This window comes from Vulpes lagopus, chromosome 6, assembly GCF_018345385.1.
Source record: "Vulpes lagopus strain Blue_001 chromosome 6, ASM1834538v1, whole genome shotgun sequence".
Lineage (NCBI taxonomy): Eukaryota > Metazoa > Chordata > Mammalia > Carnivora > Canidae > Vulpes > Vulpes lagopus.
The window spans coordinates 112,134,537-112,149,818 of record NC_054829.1 but is presented as its reverse complement, the minus strand read 5'-3'; the positions used below and the strand labels follow the sequence as shown (position 1 = coordinate 112,149,818).

General features: G+C 39.4%; 1 protein-coding gene across 1 annotated transcript in view; it reads left to right on the top strand.

Moving 5' to 3' along the window:
• The window catches only part of LOC121492711 (KAT8 regulatory NSL complex subunit 3-like), a 45,587-nt gene extending 33,639 nt beyond the window's left edge, over positions 1-11,948 (top strand). The window contains 4 exon segments of the mRNA XM_041757876.1: positions 10,010-10,300; positions 10,303-10,752; positions 10,754-11,176; positions 11,178-11,948. Of these exon segments, the coding sequence (XP_041613810.1) occupies positions 10,010-10,300; positions 10,303-10,752; positions 10,754-11,176; positions 11,178-11,948 (1,935 nt within the window).
• The last annotated feature ends 3,334 nt before the right edge of the window (positions 11,949-15,282 follow it).

The following is a 15,282-nucleotide window of genomic DNA, read 5'->3' as shown; positions in this document are numbered from 1 at the left end:
AAGGATATGATACAGTTCTATCAGTATCAGTGATGAGAGATTCACTATAAACAATCTGTAAAGATGAGGTAGGGGAAGAGACATAATTAGAAGGATTCATGACAGGGGGTTTTCTTCCTATCTCTCACAAAGGTATGCTGCCTTGTATTGTCTCCAATGTTTCAGACCACTGATAAAAGAAATAAAACAAACAACAATTTTAAAAAGAAATGAACACATAGTACTCTGCACCCCATTAAAATTATAATTTAAATGCCTATTTTGTATGTATACTGTGATATATTTCATGTTATGAAACTTAAAATTTGTAAAACAATACACTTGTAAAAATCTAGTCCCCATACTTGTGCCCTCAAATAATTAGTCCTGTATCTAGATGCAAATTTAAAAACACACAGTGTTTTGAATAAAATTCTAAAAATATGTTATATATATTCAAATCAAAATGTGTACTCTTTTTTCTGCTTTTTACACTAAGGGTGCCATACTATTACTATTATGTCCAGTTTTTGTCAAGTAAATGGTGAAATTCCTAGAAATTTCTCAGGTCCCCACAGCCTTATGTGGGAATTCTAATGCTATCATATTATTGGCAATATTCCATACTCAGCTATTTTATATCCATACATATTTCATGCCTGTGTATGTATCATAATGGACGATTAATATTAGTGCATAAACACAGTCCTCATTCATATTTCAGCCACATAGACACTTTCCTGACATAACATTTACTCAGTCTCCTGGGGAAGGGCCTCTTGTTTCAACATTATTTTGCTATCAGACATAATGATGCAATCAGTGATGGTACAATAAATAACCTGCATATATTTTATGTGTCCAAATGCATCTGTAGAATCAATTCCTTGAATTAAAATGGTCAGTTCAAATGATTATATAATGGGATCTTTGAAAAATATAAATTATAAAATGACTTATCTGGAATCAATTACTTAATGTCTGTGTTGCCCACTAGAATATATTAGCTTGGTAACTTTATCTTCATTCATAAAATTTAGTGCACTCCAAAGTATAATAATACACTGTTTTGCACTGTGTCAATGAAAACTTTATGAAATTTCACATTGCTTATCTAATAGCTGATTCTATATTCTTAACCAACATACTTTCTCTCTGGAACGGCTCTTCTCCATCTTGAAACACTTTATTTCCATTGGTTTCTACTGACTTACCATGGCTAATAGTTTTACACTTTGGGCTACTCCTTTTGTTGTTCCTGTTGTTGTTTTCTGGGCTGTGTTCAAATACCTAAGTTCATTTGTTGTACTAGCTAGGGCACTTACCTTACTTATCTAAATAATCTCACCTGATTCTTTGCTTTTAGACACCATGCTGGAGATTCCCACAGAGAGATCTCCAGCACTGATCTTCCGATGCCCATGTTAATCTGCCTTCTTGGATTATTGAGGACTTCTCTGTTTTCAGTGAATTGAACCTCCACCCACTTTGTTGCCAATGTTGGAATCCACTATTATGCATATTTGGCCAAAAGCTCTCTCTTAAACTATTTACTAGTCTCTTCACTTTTCTCTAATTTGTTTCTCCTAAAATCCACTCTTCCCATAGCACACAAGGTGATCACTTACCACTCTAACTCAGTTAATGTCATATGTCTTCTTCAAGTCATGGAGTGGCTTCTCATTGCCTTTGTTCTTCTTCCATATGTCTCCCACTATTCCTTCTGATCTTCATTCTCTAAGTTTCAGAAACATTGGTTACCTTTATATTTTGTTATTCATTTGTCAAATATTTGCTACTTGCCAGTCTTCACTTTCAGTAATGGGGATACTACAGATAACAACAACAAAAAAGACAGATGGTCAAAAATATAAACTTTCAGTTATAAAACAAGTAAGCTGCAAAAATGTAATTCACACCCTAGTGATTATAGTTAGTAATATAGTATGGCATTGCATATATGAAAGATGTTGAATAGATCTTAAAAGTTATCAGGAAGAAAAAAATTGTAACTATGTACAGTGATGGATGTTAACTATATTCATTATGATCATTTTGTAATAATACAAATATGGAATAATTATGTTGTATACCTGAATGTAATATAATTCTGTATACCAATTTCATTTCAATGAAAAAATAAAGAAAACAGAATAAAAGAAAAATTCCTTGTTTTTATAATGCTTTATTTTACTGGAGGAAAATGAGAATGGCATTTTATGCCAAATGCATAATATGGCAAGTGGTATAAAATACTAGAAGAAAGAAAAAATAGGTTAAAGGTTAAGGGTCATAAAGTGATGACAGATACAGCATTTTTAATAAGATTGCAAGTGAAAGCCACAGATACAAATGTGGATTAGCACAGTGGGATGAAAGATGAGTAGTTACAAAGGACCTGAGACTGGAACATTCTTGATGCATTGAAAGCAGAGTATAACCAGTGTGGCTGGAATGGTATTGGAGAAGGAACTGAGGATAGACTGTCAGTAGGGGAAGAATTATGTAGAGACCTACTTGACATGGAAGTTCTTTGTTTTTATTGTAAGAAGAGAAATACGGAGACATGACACTACCTAACTTCAGTTTTTGAAAGATCATTCTTAGGGTAAAATGTGGAAAATATAGTGGGTGGACATAGAAACAAGGGTAAAAGAAAGGAACTTTCAGCAAGCTAATGCAAAATTCTAAGTGAAGATGATGGTGCCAGGATGCCTGCTTGACTCAGCCGTTGAGCATCTGCCTTTGGTTCAGGGCGTGATCTTTGTCCTGGGATAGAGTCCTACATTGGGCTCTTAGGAGGAGCCTGCTTCTCCCTCTGCCTAGGTCTCTGCCTCTCTCTGTGTGTCTCTCATGAATAAATAAATAAGATCTTAAAAAAAAATTATGGTGCCATGAACACATGAACATAGGCTAAACAACCATTATCTAATTCAGAATGTGTTTCAAACTAGATTTGCTAATGAATTTCATGTGAAAGATGAGATAGAGATATTCAAGATGAAACCATGGTTGTTTGTTTTTTTGGCCAAAGCAATTAGAATCTGTATCAAATTGAGCAAATTTTAAAAAAGTAGAAATTGAGTGAGGAGAATCTTTCCTTTTTCACAGGATAGTCATCTGACATGGAACAGACAAGGGGGAAAAGAAGCACAAAGACACACACAGACACAGACACACATACACACACACACAAATTACCAAATTTTAAGAACTCTAGAGGACAGGCTGAAGTTCGAGGTGGCAGCATAGAAAGACACGGAACTTACCTCTTTCCGTGGACACACATATGGAACAATTCCTTCTGAAAAATACCTGAAAACTAGCTGAACAGTCCTTCCAAAACAAAAGACAAAAGGGCCAAATGAAGATGGTTAGGAGAGGCAGAGATACAACCTTGTCAAAAACTTAACCCCTAATAAAGAGGGAACTCACAAATATGGAGCTTTTCCTTAAGGAGCAAGGGGTTTGTGCTCCACATGAGACACACCAACCCTTGGGACTTATACCAGAGAGATTAAACCCCAAAATGTCTGGCTTTGCAAATCAATGGGGATTACACCTAGAGAACTGAGATACTTCTCTTTAATGAATTGCATGTAGACTCAATCAACCTGGGACCAAGTACAAGAACAGCAGTTTGAAAGGCACTTGACTAATACAAAAGAGAGTCATTTTCTAATCTTAAAGTGCCTGAAAGACAGGCAGAGGTCTGTTAGAACTCTCTCCAGGGATGGAGGCACTGGTGGGCACCATTTTTGCATTCTCCTTCTACCTTGCTACCACCAGTGGGTGTACATAACACCCTTCTGCTGTCTCAAAAAAAGCTGGCAGGCAAGGCTTAACCTTGTGCTCTCTTGCTGAAATGTTAAGGCTGGCAGGCATGCCATGCCTTACGTTCTCCAGCTGCATTGCTAAAACTACAGGGTACATGCAGTCCACACAAGGATGTCCTTTGATCACATGGTTCTGGCTTGCATTTCTGGCTCTATGGGATTATAAAATTGAAGAGACATTTCTTAGCAGGCTACTAGTCTCAGAGCATTGCACAGAGAGCAGCCTAAAACATACTCCTGGTATTTCTGTGAAAGAGTTCTGTTTACTTGTCTTGAGGCTATACCCTGAGGGTTGGACCTCACGTTTGCCACATATCTAGAGGTTTCAGAGGTGCTTTCAGGGAATAATGGCTAGGAATGCCATCTTTGCCCTCTATCTTGGCCTTTTTGGAGCTCATTCATACTTCACAGAAAGTAGCCTATACACATATCCGGAGCCCTGATTTCTGCAACTGTCACCCGGGAACACTTCCATATACACATATCTGGAGCCCTGATTTCTGCAACTGTCACACCGGGAACCTGGTCTGGGTTTAGCACATGGTCCCACAAGACTGCATAAATTTGCACACTTTAAAAATTGCTGTTTGTGGGTCTGGCTTCTAATCATTCTGAAGCTAGGTTCTGACAGATCTTGGCACACCCCCAACAACTGGGATGCATCAAGAATAAATCAGGCTCTTACATAATCACAACGGTGTGAGAGACAACCAAGAGCTATGGCAATATGGAACAAGAGGTTTATCTCTGACATAAGACCACTTCTTCAAGACTGAGAGAGGTAGCTCTTTCACCTAATAAATTGTAAAACACTGAAACCTATATTACACTATATGTTAACTACCTGGAATTTAAATAAACACTTGGAAAGACAAGGGGGAAAAAAGGGAAACAGAGAATCAAGCAAAATAAGAAAACAGAGGAATATGTTCCAAATGAAAAAATAAAATAAAACTTAAGAAAAAAGAAAAAAAAAGAAATTTGCTAAAGAGGGACAGAAGTATTTTACATGATAAAGAGTTCAAAGTAATGGTCACAAAGATGCTCACAGAACTCAGGAGAAGAATGGGTGAACACAGTGAACACTTCAAAAAAGAGACAGGAAATATTATAAGTACCAAACTAGTACAGAACTAAAGAATACAATAACTGCCTGAAAAGTACACCAGACAGGTTCAATAGCAGACTATATTAGACAGAAGAAAGATTCAGTGTTCTGGAACACAAAGCAGTAAAACCAACCCAGAGTGTCAAAAATATATTTTTTAAAGATAGCCTAAGGGAACTATGAGACAACAAAAAGCAAAAATAACATTGGTATATTAGCAGTCCAGAAGGAGAAAGATAAAGTGGCAGAAAACTTACTTGAGGGGCACGTGGTTGCCTCAGGTGGTTAAGTGCCCAACTCTTGGTTTTGGCTCAGGTCATGAGCTCAGGGTTGTGTGATCAAGCCCCATGTCAAGCCCCAGGTCAGGCTCCCCACTCACTAGACAGTTGAGTTTCTCTCCTTCTTCCCCTCTCCATCCTCTGGATCACACTCACTCTCTCTCTTTCTCTCTCTAAAATACATAAATAAATCTTAACAAAAAGAAAAAAAATGATTTGAAGAAATAATGGCTGAAAACTTTCCAAATCTGAGAAGGTAAATTGACATCCAGATCCAGGAAACCTAGAGAGTTCTAATTAAGATGATCCCAAAGAGATCCACACTAAAATGTATTATAATTAAAATGTAAAAATTTTAAGATAAAGAGAGAATCTTAAAAGCAACAAGAGAAAAAAAAAGAGAAAAAAAAAGCAACAAGAACAGCTTATTACATACATGGGGACCTTCATGAAACTATCAGCAGATTTCTCAACAGAAACTTTATAGGCTAGAGGGAAGGGCGATGATTTACTCAAAGTGGTGGTGGTAATGGAGAGAGTAGCCAAAATCCTCCAAACAAAAATACTCTACCTGGCAAGTTATCACTGAGAACTGAAGTCTCCTCCTGAGTTTTCCAGACAAACAAAGCTAAAGGAGTTCATCACCATTAAACTGGCCTCATGAGAAATGCTAAAGGGACTTGGTTAAGCTGAAAATAAATGGCACTAATTACACAAAAACTTATAAAAGTAAAAATCTCACTGGTAATGTAAATATATAGTAAAGATAATAAATTAATCATGTATAAAGCTAGTATGAAGGTTAAAAGAGAAAAATAGTAAAAACTAAGGACAACTATAATTGACAAAATGATTTAAAATGTGACATAAAAAAAAACTTTTTCTGTGGGAGTAAAAATGCAGCTTTAAAATGCTTTCAAACTTGCTTTGAGATAGCCTGTTATACATTTAGATTGTTACATATGAACTTCAAAGTAACTCACAAAGAAAAAATATTTTGTAGAATCTCAAATAACCTTTAAAACAAAGACCATAGCAAGAGACAAAGAAAGGCACTACATAAGGATAACGGGATCAATCAAACAGGAGGATATAACAATTGTAAATATCTATGTTGGAACGTTGGAATATCCTTGGAATGTTGGAATATCTAAATACATAAAGAAAACTTTAGCAGACGTAAAGGGAGAAATTAACAGTAATATAATAATAGTGGGAACTTTAACACCCATTTACTTCAATGAATAGATCACCTAGGCAGAAAATCAACTAGGAAGCAGTGGCTTTGATCAGCACATTAAGCCAGATGACTTAACAGGTATATATAGAACATTCCATTCAACAAAACAAAGCAAAACAAAACAAAATAGAATACACATTCTTTTCAAGTGCACATGAAATATTCTCCAGAATAGTTCACATGTTAGTTCAAAACACATTTCCCAATAAATTTAAGAAGACTGAAGTCATATCAAAGCATTTTTTTCTGACCACAATACAAAACTAGAAGTCAATTAAAGAAAGTAAATTGGAAAAAGAACAAATAGTATGAGGCTAAACAACATGCTACCAAACAACAATGGGTCAAAAAGAAATCAAAGAGAAATTTTAATAATACATGGAGATAAATGAAAATGAAAAAAAAAAAAAAGTCCAAAATCTTTAGGACCAAGCAAAAGGTAGTTTTGATAGAGAAATATATAGCAATACATACAGGCCTACTTCAGAATACAAGAAACATCTTAAACATACAATTTAACCTTATACCTAAAGGAAATAGCAAAAGAGGAACAAATCCCATCTTAAAGGATACTGAAAATGCATTTGACAAAATATAATATTCATTCATGATAAAAACTGTTAACACAGTTGGTTTAGAAGGAACATATCTCAACATAGTAAAGACCATATATAACAAGCCCACACCTAACATCATACTCAATAAGTAAAAAAGCTGAATAGTTTTCTTCTAGGATTAGAAATAAGACAAGAATGGCCACCATGGCCACTTTTATTCAACATAGTATTTGAAGTTCTAGTCAAAGCAATTAAGAAAAAAAAGAAAATAACATATTCAAATTGGAAAAGAAGAGGTAAAATTCTCACTATATGTACACAACATAATTGTATATAAATATATAGATTTATGTACATAAATTATCTAAATAAGTTATCTATATATAATATATGTAACTATATATATATATAAGTTTTTATATATATAAGTGTGTGTATATATATATATAGTGTTTGTCCTCCAAAAAGTTGTTAGAACTGATACATGAATTCAGCAAATTTTCAGGGTCCAAAATCAACATACAAAATTGTTACATTTTTATACACTAACAATGAACTACCAGAAAGGGAAATTAAGTAAATAATCTCGTTTACAATTGCCTCAAAAAGAATAAAATACCTGGAAATAAATCTAATAAAAGAGGTGAAAGATCTGTGCTCTGAAAACTGTATTAGTGAAAGAATTTGAAGATAATAAAATACCTGAAAAGATATACCATGCTCACAGATTCGAAGAATTAATATTAAGTTGATGAGCAACTATTACCCAGAGAAATCTACAGATTTGATGGAATCTCTATCAAAATGCAAATGGCATTTTCACAGAAATAGAGCACAGAGCCCTAAAATTTGTATAAAACTATAACTGACCCTGAATACCCAAAGCCTCCTTTTTTTCCACCCAAAGCAATCTTGAGGGGGGGAAAAAAAAAGCTGAAGGAATGACTCTTCCTGACTTAAGCTATAATACAAAGGCATAATAATTAAAACAGTATGACATTGGCATAAAAACAGCAACATAGATCAATGAAACAGTATAGAAAGCCCAGAAATAAACTAATGTGTAAAATGGTCACAGGAACCAAATGGCAAGGATCCAAATATATAGCCAGTGGGGAAATGATGGTCCCTTCAATAAATGGTGCTGGGAGAACTGGATAGTCATATGCAAAAGAATGAAACTAAACCACTATCTTACACCAGACACAAAAATTAACTCAAAATAGGCTAAAACCTTGAATGTAAGACTTGAAGTTATAAAACTCTTAGATAAAAATAGGCAGTAGCAACTTGGTATCAGTCTTGGTAGATTTTTTAGCTCTGACTCCAAAAGCAAAGGGAACAAAAGCAAATTTAAGCAAGTGGGACTACATGCTACTAAAGTTTCTGCACAGCACAAAAAAACGTAACATAGTGAATGGAAGAAAGTATTTGCAGTCAGATCTAAAAAAAAAAAATGTGTAATCTAAAAATATAATGGAACAAACAAAACAAAACTCATAGATACATAGAAAAAAACTGGTGTTTGCCAAACTGAATGGGGGTTGTGGAGTGGATGAAATGGGTGAGGGAGTAGTATACAACAAAGTAAGTACAATCAGTAATATCATATAGCATAATGGAAAGTTGTTGAGACAGCGGATCTGGAGGGTTCTCATCAGAAGAAAAAAATATGTAACTTTGTGTGGTGACAGATGATGGCTGGACAAGGAACAATAATAATTTCACCATATATATCAATGTCTAAACACCATGTTAGAAATGGAATTCAATAATGTTATATATCAATTGCATGTCAAATTAAAAAAAATAGCTTAGAAAAAAAAGAACTCTTGAGAATAGTTATTTCGTTTACTCAAATATATCATTTCTGTTGCTAACCTCTCCTTCTGGATGTTCTAGTGTCTTAAGTTGCCTACTGATATAATTTCCCTTTGGTCTTAAGACTTTCTTTACCAACAATTTTAAAACATATTTGCTAGCTATGAATTGTCTCAGTTTTTCTTCATCTGAGAATATCTTTATTTCACCTTCATTTCTGAAACATATTTTCACTGGGTATAGGATTTAACATTGACATTTTTTTTCCCTAATACTTTAAATATGCACACCAGTTCCATCTTGGACTTCATGGTTTCTAATGAGAAAAATTTTAATTCTTATCCTTTTAAGCTAATGTTTCTTTCCTTGTTACCAATGCAGCTCTCAATGCCATGAAACTGTGATCTGGGGTATGAGGAAAAAGAGAAAGGTTTAAAAAAACTACATGGGATTTTCTCTCCTCACTCTGAGCATTAGACATTTCCTGTTCCTTAAGCCATATGTAAGAAGATTCACTTCTAGCTATCTCTATCCTGATACTCAAACCAGATTTCCAGCTCAGCTAAATTTATGTCGTGGACTAAAGGCATTTGTGAGGAAAATTAAAAATAAGCTCATGTAGGTTTAATAGTGCTTCGAATTTTGGCATTCTTCTCTGGCCCAGAAGTTTCTATCTATTTTTCAGTCCTTAGATACCTTTCCTAGGCATCCTGTCCAGGTTTTAGTTTTGCATTTCATGGGAGAGTCAGGGCAGCATATGTAGACACCATATCACCTGCACAGAATCCTATAGAAATTACTTATGCCTTCTTCTAGGACTAAGGAAATAAGAATTAAAGATCTACAGAAATAATTAAATAAAAAGTGAAAGCAAACAACAAAAAATTTTGTTTCTACCTTACAGTTTTATTCTACGTTTCAGTTAATACACAGAGTATTTCTATATACACAAATATACTGCTACAAATTGCTGTATTTATACCATCTTATACATAAGTATTTTATATTTGGGGCCAGCCTTCAATTTATCCTAAGCAACAAACATTAACTTGAAACCCAATTCTGGATTGCGGGTGAAGGCAAGGCCAGCCCCTGCAGGGTGGTGGGTCCGGCGGATCTGGTGGGGGAGAGCAGGAGTTTTGGCAAGGGCTTCAGGAGGACTCTCAGGGCATACAGGAGCTGGGGGCTAGAGCCTGGGGCCTGGGCAGCTGGGGTTGAACGGGCCTTCTAGCTCCGTGTTTCCCACCTCACGCCACCACCACTTCTGGCAGTCTCAGCTCTCCTGCTTAGGCAAGGTCATCCCTGTAGCCACCCATCTGCTGAACAATGGTAGTGGGGTAGGAGTTCTGCAGTCTTTTGAGCATATGATTGTGGCAGTGAGAAGCAAAGTGCTGGAGATTCACAGCCATTTCCCCCACAAACATATTATCTTGATTAGTTGGAGTACAGGAGCTTTGGTGGCCTGTCACGTGTCAGAGATGGGATGGAGTACGTCACTGTGGCTGTCTTCCTTGGGTTTCCTTTACTTAACGTGGATGGCCCCAGAGGGGATGTGGATGATCCCTGTGTGGATATGAAGACTCCAGTCCTCTTTGCCATTGGGCAGAATTCCTTGCAGTGTTATTCCGAAGCCATGGAGGATTTCCGGGAGAAGATTCGGTCTGAGAACAGCTTGGTGGTGGTTGGGGGAGCTGATGATAATCTCAGAATACATAAAGCAAAGCAGAAATCAGAGGGGCTGACTCAGAGCATGGTGGACAGATGTATTCAGGATGAGATCGTGGACTTTCTGACTGGAGTGCTGACTCGCACCGAGGGGCATATGGGCTCTGAGCCCCACGATCAGGATGCTAAGAAGAAGCCTCAGGATGCAGCCTGCAGACACTTGGCCTTTGAGGTCCCTGAGCGGGGCAGTCGGCCTGCCTCACCAGCTAGCTGCCAAGCTGCCTGCCTCACCCTCAGGCTTGGAGGATCTTTCCAGTGTATCTAGCAGCCCCACCTCAAGTCCCAAGACCAAAGTGACTGCAATGACCTCTGCCCAGAAGTCCAGTCAGATCGGGAGCTCTCAGCTCCTGAAGAGACATGTGCAGCAGACAGAAGCTGTGCTGACTCACAAACAAGCTCAAGTTCCCATTTCATCAGAACAAACAGAAGAGGCAGAGAAAGAAGATCTTAGGGTCCAGCTGAAGCACCATCATCCCTCTAGTCCTCTTCCTGGCAGTAAGACCTCCAAGCGACCGAACATTAAGGTGTCCCTTATCTCTCAAGGGGACACAGCTGGAGGGCCTTGTACTCCTTCCCAAAGAAGAGTTCCAGAAGCTGCAGGAGGGAAGCCCATCACCATGATGCTGGGGGCAGGCTTCAGCTGGGGCCAAGGATCTCACAGGACTTCTCACCACCAAGTCAAGTGCTTCTGAAGGGGAAGTCTCAGCCAGCCCAGCCTCCTCAGTGTCGAGCAGCACAGCACCTGGTGCCTTCCACACACTCCAGAGCTGCCTGGTGGCCACCTCTCCTGGGAGCTCCCTCCCTCCCACATCAGCCAGCAGCCTCCTTTAAAGCCTCAGCTTCAGCTTGCAGGAGGATATCAGCAGCAAGACCTCTGGCCTCCCAGCAAATCCTTCCCCAGGGCCAGCCGCACAGGCCACCAGTGTGAAGTTGCCCACCCCCATGCAGAGCCTGGATGCCATCACCATGGGCACCAGCACCATTGTTCATACCATTCCTGTGGCCACCACTCTCTCCTCCTTGGAAGCCACTCCTGGTGGGAAGCCCACAGCTATCCACCAGCTGCTGACCAATGGGGGCCTTGCTAAGTTGGCAAGCAGCCTCCCCGGCCTGGCTCAGATCTCTAACCAAGCATCAGGCTTGAAGGTCCCTACCACCATTACTCTGACACTGCATGGCCAACTGAGCCGAATCACTACACTGAGCCCCATGGGCTCGAGAGCAGCCCCAACAGAAAAGCCCAGCTCCCAGGCTCTGCCCTCCAGCTTGCACTGCCTGCCTCCAGCACTTGAAGCTGCTGTGCGATATAGCCTCCTTTACCAGGTTGGTGATGGCTGCCGTGCAGTGAGCCCTGGGCACACGTGCTGTCTTGCTGAGCTGTCCACTTGTCTGAAGACCTCTTAAGACCTCCATTTTTGTCTCCCTGCCATCTGTCTTCAGAATGGGCCTCAGGGTCTCGTGAAACCATTAGGCTAGCTGCAAGGGAAACACTGTCCACTGGCACCTATGGGTCTATATCCCAGAATCACCAGGTTCCTCTGCAGATCTGGCTGTGCATGAGTCAGAGGCACTTCTCCAGCATTAGCTGTGACTTGACCTAAGTAGCAGTGTTGGACTGCTCGTGACATTTAATGAAGGAGTTCCTTTTGGAAGTCTGTGCCGCCCCCATGCCAAGTTGGTTGGAGACATCCACATGCTCTGGGGCTTTTATGGAGTTAAAATTGAGAGCACTTTGCTGAAAACTGGATCCTCCTGGCCTACCGACAGTTGTGCAGTACCAGAGGGCTGGTTTTGGACATCACTGTTGCTTTCCCTGAGCAGGCATGTGAGAATGTGCCCCATGCAGCTTCTCCCTCTTAAGAACCATATCAGATATTGAGTAACCTGCTGAGACCTGGGCATTCCTAAGTTCAAATCCATGATAAAGTAAAGAGGACTGGGCTGTTACCTTTTAATTCCTTTGGTCACTATAGATGGGGAACAGCTATTGCCAGGAAGTAAAAGATGGCCTGGCTCCCTTTTTTCACCATGCTTCAGGGATTTCCTGTATCCAGAAAACTTACAGGTCTAAAAAGGCTGAAGAAGAGGAATGGGACAAATGAAGTGGCTTAAAGGCTGTGCCAGTAAGTTCTGTGGAGAAAACTTGGGGTATGAGGCTTTGCACCTAGTACCTAAGGAACTGTTGATTTGACATGGAGATGAGAAGAATTTGCCAAGTTACAGGGAAGAAACCCCAACCCCTGAAAATGCCATCTCCAGTGCTTGGAAGTGAAATGGAAACAGCTAAGTTAACATCTTGGCTGTCCCAGGAAGTTCAGGCATCAGGATGACCAAGGTCACGTTTTAGTGTTTGTTTCCATTCCATGCACCTTCTTGTCTTCTTGCTTAGAAGTGAGAAGGTTATTGGCATTGACTCTACTGTGTGGGGCTCTTGGTACCAGCCTGAGCCCTGGAGAAGTGATCACTGAAGATGGAGCTCTGAGCCCCTCCTTACGTCCTCACAATACTTGTACACCAAAGTAGTTTTAGATTTGGTGTCATACCTGTCCTCTAGATCAGGTTGCCTGCCCTTCCGTACTCTACAATGTTTTCAGCCAAGGTGACAATAAATAGAACAACCCAGGTGTGACTCTAACTCTGTTCAGTATCTGTAGGCAGGAAGGTCCACAGCATGCCATGGCAGTGGTTCAGGGTCCTGACCTGTGGTGTAACATATATGCAAATCAGGCTGTCTGTCTTTAGTCCAGGAGCTTTACCTGCCTGTCTAACTGGAAGCCAGGAGAGAGAACCTCTTGTGTAGGAGACTGAGACATGGCAGAAAGGGGTACTGTGGGCAGGGACGGGGTATGTGTGATAGACATAGAAAGAACATCCTGAACACCAGGCCCTCCCTCTTGCAGAACTGATCTCAGCAGTGGTTTGCACAAAATTAGGCTTTGTTCTCTCATTAGCTGGTAGGTAACTGCTCTCAGAACTTCTATCAGTAAGTTTGAGGAAGATATTAAATCTGAAAGAGACATCCATGGGTCAGGGGTTTAGTAACTTTACAGGTAGGATTATACACCAATAGAAACCAAAGACAGTAAGACTGAAACTTTGTGAAGCTTTTAGGAATCATTTAGGACAGGTAGAGGGTCCTGAACAACTCATTCATGACTTAGGAGTATGGCCTAGACAGTGCTAGAGTGGCTGCTCCTAAAAATACTGGCCTAGTCTATGCTGGGGTCCAAGGAGAAACTAATGCATCATCCTGTGTGTTTTTTTTTTTTTTTTTTGTCCTGTGTTTGTATAAACCCTAGTATGCTTCCCATGGGTGAGGCTTGAGTTGTACACCTTGAAGAAAGCCAAACCTGTAAAGGGGAGTTGTGAGAACATTGATGCTTGTTCACCTTGGAGGGACAGGCTAAAGGGGGAGATGGCTGAAGTCCATAAGTCATATTCTTCAACTCCATACTTCTGGACCCACTCTTCTCGAAATGTGAAAGGTAGCTCTTTCTTCTACCTATCATGAGTCAGACCTGGAGTCCATAACCTCAGATGGCAATACTACTGGCTGAGAATGTAGAAGGATCAAGAAAGCTTTAGTTAAATTCTTGACATTCAACATGACAGGTGCATGTTGATGCCCTATGAAAGATGTCCTTGTGCTTTAAGAAGAGGTCACTGGGCAGCCCAGGTGGCTCAGTGGTTTAGCGCCACCTTCAGCTCAGGGCCTGATCCCAAAGACAAGTCCCACGTCGGGCTTCCTGCATGAAGCCTGCTTCTCCCTCTGCCTGTGTCTCTGCCTGCCTCTCTCTGTCTCTCTCTCTCTCTTTCTCCTCCCCCTCTCTGATGAATAAATAAATAAAATCTTAAAAAATAAAAGGTCACTGATGGAGGAAGATCTCCTACCTGTTCTTGGCTCCACCAGTAGAACAATCTTGGGGTGGGCGGGTTATAGAGCTGAGCTGCTGTCTTGATTCTGTTCTTACATTAGCAAAAACAATTTAAAAAATAAAAGCAACTTTGGATTTCTTAAAAAAAAAATCCAATTCTGTTATCCAACCTATCCATCCAACTGTGGGAATGATTTCGTCAGTTGTTTTTGGTTTCTATGTCCAAAGCCATTCCAAAAAAATCTTTGAACTTATAAACATATGATGGATAAATGCATTGAGATATATTCATATGCCATAGGAATATTAGGTCTGTCCAAGAGGTGCCTGGATGGTTCATTTGGCTAAGTGTCCAACTCTTGATTTCAGCTCAGGTCATGATCTCAGGGTCATGAGACCAAGTACCATGTCAGCCTCCACCCTGAGCATGGAGCCTGCTCTCTCCCTCTCCCTTTGCCTCCTCTCCCCCACTAGCCCTCTGTCTCTAATAAAAAAAAATTATAGGTCTGTCCAAAAATGTTCCTGAGTCAAATAATTTAAAAAGGGTATGTCACCCAAACCCTGAACCAGTTTTCCTGTACTGGCTAATACTCAAATCCCAGCTTCTATATCACAGTCATTATAGTGCTTCTCAAGCAATAGTTTCATTTTCTGTGAGAATCATATACACAATCACTGAGAAATATTTGTAGTCACTATACAATGAGGCTGTAGACAATTTGGAACACCTGCCCTATAATATTGATGAATGCTAAAATTTACTTCATATTAATTATAAGACTTTTTATAAGAAAAATTATAGTCATCTGAATGGCTGATACTTTTATGAAACAAAACCACCCATTTCACAATATTTTCACAGC